The sequence below is a fragment of the Manacus vitellinus genome, unplaced genomic scaffold (genome assembly GCF_001715985.3).
Source record: "Manacus vitellinus isolate BGI_N305 unplaced genomic scaffold, ASM171598v3 scaffold_29_pilon, whole genome shotgun sequence".
Lineage (NCBI taxonomy): Eukaryota > Metazoa > Chordata > Aves > Passeriformes > Pipridae > Manacus > Manacus vitellinus.
Genome location: NW_021940207.1, coordinates 2,553,487 through 2,562,275, shown reverse-complemented (window position 1 = coordinate 2,562,275; position 8,789 = coordinate 2,553,487). Strand labels below are relative to the sequence as shown.

At 62.3% G+C, this 8,789-nt stretch overlaps 3 protein-coding genes across 3 annotated transcripts in view; 2 read left to right on the top strand and 1 right to left on the bottom strand.

Annotated features, from left to right (window-relative positions):
* The window catches only part of FAM131A (family with sequence similarity 131 member A), a 5,154-nt gene extending 819 nt beyond the window's left edge, over positions 1-4,335 (top strand). Inside the window, exons 2-6 of the mRNA XM_018074861.1 lie at positions 112-236; positions 1,096-1,189; positions 1,433-1,615; positions 1,824-1,952; positions 2,312-4,335. Coding sequence (XP_017930350.1) covers positions 112-236; positions 1,096-1,189; positions 1,433-1,615; positions 1,824-1,952; positions 2,312-2,757 — 977 coding nt within the window. The 3' untranslated portion in view covers positions 2,758-4,335. The remainder of the gene's footprint in view (positions 1-111; positions 237-1,095; positions 1,190-1,432; positions 1,616-1,823; positions 1,953-2,311) is intronic.
* Positions 4,336-4,591: 256 nt separating this feature from the next.
* Positions 4,592-6,419, top strand: LOC103758295 (heat shock protein beta-7-like). Its single transcript, XM_025895372.1, has 3 exons — positions 4,592-4,733; positions 5,541-5,692; positions 6,231-6,419. The coding sequence occupies exons 1-3, from the start codon at positions 4,592-4,594 to the stop codon at positions 6,417-6,419; spliced, it is 483 nt and encodes a 160-aa protein (XP_025751157.1).
* A 166-nt stretch (positions 6,420-6,585) lies between these two features.
* Positions 6,586-8,789, bottom strand: part of CLCN2 (chloride voltage-gated channel 2) — an 8,099-nt gene continuing 5,895 nt past the window's right edge. The window contains exons 17-21 of the mRNA XM_029960723.1: positions 8,319-8,542; positions 7,791-7,829; positions 7,485-7,589; positions 7,323-7,409; positions 6,586-7,242 (exon numbers count right to left, since the gene is read on the bottom strand). Of these exons, the coding sequence (XP_029816583.1) occupies positions 7,033-7,242; positions 7,323-7,409; positions 7,485-7,589; positions 7,791-7,829; positions 8,319-8,542 (665 nt within the window). The 3' untranslated portion in view covers positions 6,586-7,032. The remainder of the gene's footprint in view (positions 7,243-7,322; positions 7,410-7,484; positions 7,590-7,790; positions 7,830-8,318; positions 8,543-8,789) is intronic.

Below are 8,789 nucleotides of genomic sequence, written 5' to 3'. Positions count from 1 at the left end.
CGAGTTGTGTCTGGTCTCAGACTAGGCAAGAAGCTGCTACTGCAGGGTGGGGGGTTGAGGGGGCTGCTGGGGGGACAGAGGTGCTGAGGTTGGCCCCGGCTCTTCCTGCAGTGGCCGTGGACACGACGCTGTGTGTGGAGTGGAAGGAGGTGAAGGCACTGTCACCACTGAGTGCTACCCGCCCACTGCCCCGGCTGGTGCGCCAGGCCTCCTTCGACAGCCAGGACTTCCTCCAGGTACCACTGAGCCCTGACATGCCCAGCTGGGGTATCTGTGTGCTGGTACCCCATGGCGGGGCACCCGTCCTGGCCATGGCCCTGCCATCTCGCAGCAGCTCGAGGCTGCTCTGACGTCAGCCATGAGCCGGGCTGTATCCTGGGAGAAATCAGTCCACGGTGCCTCGTTGCCATGGCAATGCAATTTGTTGCGCGCCTCCAAATCCCACATCGCTTCCCCCGTGGCCATGGGCTCAGGGCCTGGCATGGCCGAGATAGCAATGGGGACATGCAGCGGGATGTCCTGGCGTAGTGTATGTGCTGCCAGGGAGTGGGTGCTGGGGAATCCGCCTGTGCTGGCCTTGCACGTGCATGTGCACAAGCTGGGGAGTCAGTGGCACCAAGTAGCACAGGGCACACACGTGTGTGGGCACACAAGTGTGCAGTTGCACTTGCGTGTACAGCAAGTTCACATGTGTGCACAGTGAGGGTGTGCCCCCGTCTCACTCACATTTGCTTGTCTGTGTGTACATGTGTTTACCTGAGTGGACACGTGCCAGTGTGTGTGCACTGAGCACATCTGTGTGTGCACAGGTAAGAGTGCAGGTGTGAGTGTGCACAGTGCGTGTGCACACAGTGTCAGATCATGGCTGCACAGTGTGGGAGAGTGCACCCAGGCACAGGTGAGTATATCCACTGCCCTGCATGTAGGGACTGTGGCCACCCCTCTGCACACATGTATGTCTATAATGTGTGCATATGTTACACCCCAGGCGCCTCGGGGTGGACACCAAGTGGGGTTGAGCCCAATTCCTGGAGCATGGGGCTCACAGAAGGGGAGTGGTGCCAGGGTCTGTGACACTGCTGCTCACTCTGGCAGGTCAATGTTGAGGACACTGTCGAGATGCTGCCCAAGTCGCGGCGCGCGCTGACCATCCAGGAGATCGCTGCCCTGGCCCGCTCCTCACTGCACGGTAACTGTTCACACGGGGGTGCGTCTGGGCAAGGGGCTCTCCTGAGATGAGTGGTCTGGGCCTCCTGGGGAGGGTGTGGAGGTCAACCCTGTGGAGTTTGGGCGGCTCAAGGGGTCCCTAGTGCCCAAGAGGAGGGCATGGGATTGCCAGGTTTCAGGGGCTGGAGGCAGGGAGTTCTGGGTCCCAGGGCAATGAGCTCTGTGAGGGACACTTGGGGTGCTGACATGGGGACGCATCCCGTAGGCATCTCGCAAGTGGTGAAGGAGCACGTGACGAAGCCGACAGCCATGGCGCAGGGCCGCGTGGCCCACCTCATCGAGTGGAAGGGCTGGTGTAAGCCAGTGGAGTCACCTGCTGCCCTGGAGAGCGCCTTCAGCTCCTACTGCCACCTGAGCGAGGGCGAGCAGGAGGCGCGATTTGCTGCCGGTGGGCACCGTGGGGCATGGCCGGTGGGCATGGTCCTCACTGTGGCTGAGGGCATGGGTGGTGGGACAGGTTGTCCCCATCCGTCCATCTGTCCGTCCATCCATCCATCCATCCATCTATCCATCCACTGGGGGCATAGAGGTGCTGGGGCAGGGGGATTTGGGGGCACCTCCCTGCATGTATTTGACCCGTACCTGTCCTGTGCCAGGAGTGGCAGAGCAGTTTGCCATCGCTGAGGCCAAGCTGCGAGCCTGGTCCTCGGTGGATGGGGACGACTCCAATGACGAGTCCTATGACGAGGACTTCTTGCCCTCCACAGAGAGCTCCCAGGCCACCGGTAAGTGCCATGGGGAGCAGGCAAGTGGCCCTGCTGCCACTGTGGGTGTCCCACCACTGAGGGTTGAAGGAGCTGCCTGGCACATTCCCCAGCCTAGCCATCTCTACACAGGGCAGTGCTCCTGCCTGGCATCATGGCAAACAGTGCCCATGCCAGGGATGGGGAAGCCCTTCAACGTGACACCCTCCCTGGTGCCAGAGCATGTTTTGCTTTTCCTTTGGTGGTTAACAGTGCATGCAGCAATTTGTGGGCAAAGGGGTCATGGGAGTGCTCCCAACCTGCTGGGCACAGTGGAGGGGGCAGCTGACATCCGTGGTGCCCTCAGCCCTGGACTGACCCAGTGTCCTGGTTCTCCACAGAGCTGTCTGGCACGATGCCCGCCAGTGCGCTGCTGCGAGACCTGCTGCAGGGCCACCTGTGCCAGCTGGGCGTGCGGCACGGCTCCTGCGAGCCCGAGAGCGACTCCTCGCACACCCTCTCCCCTGAGACTCTCTGCTCCAGCCTCTGCAGCCTGGAGATGGTGTCCCCCTCCGAACTCACTGCCAAACTGCTGGGCTCCCTGGGGGGCGAGGACCTGCTGCTGCCCAAGCTGCCACCCCCAGCCAGCCAAAGTGCCTTGCGGGGCCTGGCACGGCTCCGGTGCCAGGACTCCCTCTACTCCGTGTCCTACGCCGAAGCCTGCCTCTCGCCCGCGGAGGATGAGGTGGTGCTGAGCAAGGACTTCCCTCTGCGCCGGAAAGTCTCCGATGTCGCCTCCTCTGGGGTGGCATCGCTGGAGGAGGAGGAGGACGCTGAAGAGCCCTGATGCCCCCCAGGGTGCCCTGCCTCTCCTGGTGGGGGTCCAGTCCCCCTACCGAAGCCCTCTGGCCAGACCCCATACTGGGCAAGGGACGGGCCCTGCTGCTGCTCCCCCTCGCTATCCGGGCGCAGGAGGGGCTCGGGGGACCACTGCAGCCCCCCCAGCCAGTGTGCCCCCACTGTGCCCTGGCCCTGCTTGGCCACATCGTTGCCCTCCTGGATTTTTGCATGAGAGCAGGGAAGAGGCGCAGGGAAGGGCTCGGGGGGTCTGTCCCCCACCCTGATGCCCAGATGTGACCCCCAAAACTAACAAGACTAAATAAGTGGGGCTGACTGTTCGCATGTTCTCCCCCAAACCACCCTGGGCTCCCCTTTTGGGCACAGGCCCCCACCCCCCCCGCCATTGGCATGGTTGAAACTCTCTGAGCATCCCGTGGTACCCCCACCACCCTGAGCCAGGATGGTGGTGGCCATTTGGGGTGGGAGGGGCTTTTCTCCTCTCTCCCTGGCCAACTTTTATCAGACCGAGTTTTAAACTGTGAACTGCTGCCTCGGTACATGGGGCTGCCAGAGAGATGCTGTGGGGGTGCTGGGTGTTCTGGGGGGCTGCGGATGTGCCGTGGTGCTGGGACTTTCTATACTTTTGTACATGCATGGGGCTGGCACAGGAAGATTGCAGGGCCAGGTGGGCATGGACACTCAGAATGGTGGCTTTGGATGACCAGGACAGCAGCCCCAAGCCAGCCCTTCAGCAAGGGGCTCAGCCCAGCCGGGGCTCCCCAAATCTGCTGTGAGGCAATGCTGGGTGGAGAGAGAGGGTAGGCAGTGGGACTTATGTCCCTGTCCCCAGGTCACTCACCACTAGCAGGGAACCAAGTGCCTACATGAAGGGCGACCAGCCCCCCCCATCCTGGCTGGGGGTGGCACCCCCACCTCGGGGGCCCCTCAAGCCCATGCCAGGGGTTCCAGGCACGTGGTTTGGGGGAGGAATGCCAGTTTTTGCCAACGCTTGCACGCCCCTTCCCGCATGGCACGTGTTCTTGTAGGGCCACTCTCCCCCTGCATGCTGCTCCTCACCCACCCTGGCCGTGGTCCCCTGGCCTCTCATCCCAGGGTGCCCCAAGCACCTGCTGCACCCCTGCTCCTGTGCACCCCCAGCACCCCCACAAGCCTTTGCTGGGCACAGCCCCTGTTCTCCCTCCCTGCCCTGGGGTGCCCACTGTGGGGCTGCCCCCCAACCCCACCCCTCCATCGCCAAACTATGAGGGGCTGCAGGGGCTGGCAGGCCTGATGCCGTGCCAATGGGCTCCTTGCCACCCGCTGCCATTCCCTCCCGAGGGCAGCAGATGCTCCCCAGGGTACAGGGATAGGATGGGATGGTGAGTCTGGGGTGCCTGCAGGTGGGTGGGGGGCTTTGCTCTGTGTGTGTGTGCATGTGCACACCTGGGAGCGCATGGGCATGTGCACGCATGTGCATATCTGTGGGGCTGCCTGAGCCCCCCACCCCGCTGCGGCGGTACCTGTGGGGTGTCCACACCGTGGCACCCCCTCCTCTATCCTGCCAGGTCTTGAATAAAGTCAATTGTGCGAGTGCTGCGCCGGGAGCCTCTTCTTGCAGGTGGGGGCACCTCCTCCCCGGGGGTCAGAGGAGTGGCAGGCCAGTGGTGGCAGTGATGTATCCCCCTCCGCGGCCCCACAGGGTGACGGAGGCATCAGGCATCGTCCCTTATCTCGCATTCCTAGGGACAGGGTGCCTAATTATGGGCATCTGGCAGTGGTGTCTGGCGGGCGGCTGGACCCTCCCCACGGCAGGGCTCTGGGGGGTGCGGGCAGCAGGCGCCATGGCATCGCTCAGCTCAGCCGCGGCGTACCATGCCGAGCTCATCAGCGCCTATGGGCAGGGCCATGGCGAACCCCGCTTCGAGGGCGACCGGCGGCACGGACCCTTTGGGCCACGGGCACATGAGGTGTTTGGGTATCCAGGTACCAGGGATGGGGAGTGGGGGGCCCTGCTACCCTGGGGAGGGTCCCTCTAAGGGTTATCCAGCTGCCCTGTGCCTGGGCACAGAGTGGGACCGTCCCCCCTGCACGGGCTGGGAAGGCTGGAAGGGGAACCCTGACTGCCACCCAGGTGCCCTGTGGCTATCTGGACTGTTCCCAAGCCCTCATCCCCCCCAGGTGCTTTTTGCTCTCCCTGTAAGTCCCCAGTGCCTCCAGTGTCCTGGCTGTCCCCAGGACCACTATGCTCCCTGCTACCCTCTCCCCAGACAATTCTGAGCCTCCCAGTGTCCCCAGAACTACTCATAGCCTTTTCCAGTCCACCCCAACCATCCCGGCTGCCCTTATGTCCTCAGCTCCTCTGTGCCCCAGACCCCTTGATGTTCCCTGTTAGCCACCCCCCCCTTTCTTGTACACCCCCAGTAACTCCAGTGCCGTCTTCCCCACCAGCCTGCTGCCTCCAGATTTTCCTGGTCATCAACAGTGTTTTCAGCTTCTTGTGCTATTTTCCTGCTGTCTGCAGGTTGTCCAGTGCCCCCAGACCCTACCAGTACCCTCATCCAGACCCCCCATTTCCTTGTTCTACCCCTGGACCACACCAGATCACCCAGTACCCCCCTACTCTGGAATACCCAATTCCCCCTGCAACTACCTCAGCACCTTCAGTGTCCCCAAACTCCCACTGCTGCTGCTACCCCCAGCCCTCCCTCCCCCAGTGTCACCAGACTCTCCCACAGCCCCCCATCCCCAGGTACTGTGCCCCCATGCCCATTAGCCCTCCAATGCCCGCAGAGTCCCCAGGCGCCATGTACCCCTGCAGCCTGGGCACCTGGGTGCGTGCCCAGGGTGACACCTACCAAGTGGTGGCCGACGTCAGCCAGTTTGATCCCCCTGACATTGTGGTGACCACTTCCAACTGCCATGTCTCCATCCAGGCAGAAAAGGTGAGGCACCCCGAGGGGGCAGCATCCCCTCTTGGCCATGGTACAGTGGGGATCCTGCCCCATGACACCCCTCTCCTGTGGGTGGGGGGATGGAGTGGTAACTGAGGAATGGCCCCTACTGGCACTGGGGTAATAAATGGGACCTGTGCCCTAGTGATGGGACAACAGGTAGCTCCTGCTCTACTGCACCTCTCGTGTAGTGGGGTAACTGGGAACTGTCCTCACCGAGAATGGAGCGACTGGGAACTCCTGCTCCACTGCATTCTCTGCTGAAGGTGGGCAATTGGGAACAGTCCCTGCTGACACTGGAGTAGTTAGAAATCACCTCACAAGACTGGGGCAACTGGTACCTGCTCCCTGCTGGCAATGGGGTAATTGGGAATTGTCCCTGAGTCACTGGGAACTGCCCTGTTGAGCTTCCTGCTGGAGCCAGGGTGACTGGCAGTTGCCCCATTAGTAGCACTGGGTTTAACTGGGGGTGTGCTGTGTACCACCATGCCACGCCGTATTCCACTGCACTGGTGCTGCCTTCCCACAGGTGGCTGAGGATGGCACTGTCTGTGATACCTTCACCCACAAGTGCCAGCTGCCAGAGGACACGGACCCGCTGTCGGTGAGCTGCACCCTCACTGAAGCCGGCACTCTGGTCATCACAGCCCGGCGCCGTGCCGGTGCCCGCCCTGGGCAGCCCCCTCCGCTGCTGTACCGCAGCGAGGCCACGCTGTGAGCGGCACTGGGCAACAAAAGGCTCGTTGCCCCAAGTGATCCCAACCCCGGCGCTGTGGTGAGGCTCAGCTGGTGCTCACTGGCTGTGCCCCTCCCTACCCTCAGCTCCTCAGTGCTCTGGCTCTGTTTATAAAGTCCTTTTATTAAATTAATATAAAAATCTCTGTATTTACAGGGGGAGGGGTGCCCAGCAGATAGGCAGCAGGACCCCCCATTCCCAGCTAGGAGGCGCTGAGGACAGGGGGCAGTGCCCACCCCTGTCCCTGCAGGCATCCTGATCTGATGCCCCTCTGCCTCCCTGGGCCACCCCAAGCAGGGACACTGTGGTGCCCATGGAGGGGTAGGGGCAGTGGCCCTTCCAGGGGGCACCAGGGGGTTTGGAGAGTGCAGAGGTAGCAAAGTGGGAAGCCCCAAGAGCTGGCAGGTAGTTGGGGAGCAGGGGCAGGCTGGGGGGCACCCAACCTATCCCCAGCACAGGGAGGGGGCAGCGGCACTGGATTGAGGGTGCCCACTCCTGTGCTGAGCCTGGTGTGAGTGGGCACAGGGCAGGCATTCCCTGGCACCTGCCAGGGGCCCCTGCAGCTTCTGGTGACACAGGTGGGACCTCAAGGGACTCACTGCCCCTTGGGAGTGTCATCATCATCATCCTCGCCCCCAGGACTGGCCTCGCGGGGCATGGGGTGGTGCTGGTGGCGGTCCCAGAGCTGGCGCAGGGCTGTGGTGTCGGCGTCGCTGGTGCTGGCGGTGCTGTCACGGAAGCTGGCGAGCGGTGGGCGCACCTTCACCCCCTTGGCCGTCACTGAGCCCTCAATGGCCTTGCGCAGCTGTGGGCACCCCAAAAACGTGGGCAAACAGCTCCAGGTTCTGCTCTGTGCCCTTCCAAGTCCGCCGCCCCCCTGCTCACCTCCTTGAGGGACACCATGCCCACCAGGCGCCCGATGCTGGTGACAAACGCGTGGTCCAAGCCCAGCAGCGAGAAGATGGTGTGGGTCTGCAGGAGGAGCAGAGGCTGAGTTGGTGGTCAGAGCGGGTGTGGGTGGGGGTCTGGGGTGGGGTGTGGGTGCACCTTGTGTAGTGAGGTGTGCTCCACCAGCTGGAAGGGTGCAGGGTCGATCTTGGCGCTGCTGAAGTCCACCAGCTGGTCCAGCTGCTGCTCTTCCCACTCCAGGATCTGGGGGGGTTGTGCCATTGGGCAGGATTAGGGGCATGGCTTCCCCCCAGGTGCCAGCAAGGGCCCCCCCATTCTCCCTACACTCGGTGTTATGGAGAAATCTGTTTCATCCACCCCCACCTCACGCCTTGGCACCCCCTTGGGATCTCCGGAGTCCCTGTGGGCAGGTAGGGTCCTACCCACCCCTGCCCACCCCCTCACCTCTGCTGGGGTCATCTTGTCACCCAGGATCATCTCCTCCTGCAAGAGAGGCGTGTTGGAGCAGCGCAGAGGGCAGCAGGCAGTGCACCCGCATGCTGGCTGCAGGCAGGGTATGGGCAGGATACAGGCAGCACATGCAGACGGCGCAGGTAGCACGTGGGCAGGTTGGGGCAGAGCAGGTCAGGTAACATGATTGGTTGACAGGACATTGGTCACACCCTGATTGGCCCAGATTGGACAAGCCAAGCTCATGATTGATTGGTGGAGAAAATGCAAGGGGTGCCATGATTGGCTGAGCAAAATGGGGCAGGTCCCACAGCCGTGACTGGCTGAGAGGCTCCAAGTCCTGATTGGCCAGGAAAGTTTGGGACTGATTGGCTGAACAGAATTGTAGCTGTCCGGGATTGGCTGCACAGACACAGGCCTGATTTTATTGGCCAGGCATAATCTGATTGGTTCAGAGAACCCATGCTAGGCTCTGATTGGCTGAGAGGAGCTGTGCCCAGGCTGTGATTGGCTGCAGCTTACCACAATGGAAATGCGGACGCGTTTGGCCTTGTGATAGGCTGTGCCCTGGGCCTGGCACCGTGGGAGAGATGGCGGAGTTAGGACAGGGCGTGGAGTGGAGTAGGATGGGATGGAATGAGGTGGGATGGAATGGGATGTGATGTGATGGGATGGGCTTGGATGGGGAGAGATGGGCAGGTATGGGCAGGGATGGGATGGGATGGGCAGGGACAGGTAGGAATGGGCTAGAATGAGGAGAGATGGGCATGGATAGGATGGGAAGGGATGGGCAGGCGTTGGCAGGGAAGGGATGGGACAGGCAGGGATGGGTGAGGAGGGGCAGGGATAGGCAGAGATGGGCAGGGAACGGAAGGTGCCAGGAAGGAATGGGTAGGGATTGGGAATGATGGAAAGGAATGGGAACGGACAAGCAGGGTTGTGCAGGATTGGAAAGGCCTGGAGAGGGCCAATCAGGGCTGGGTAGGACCAGGC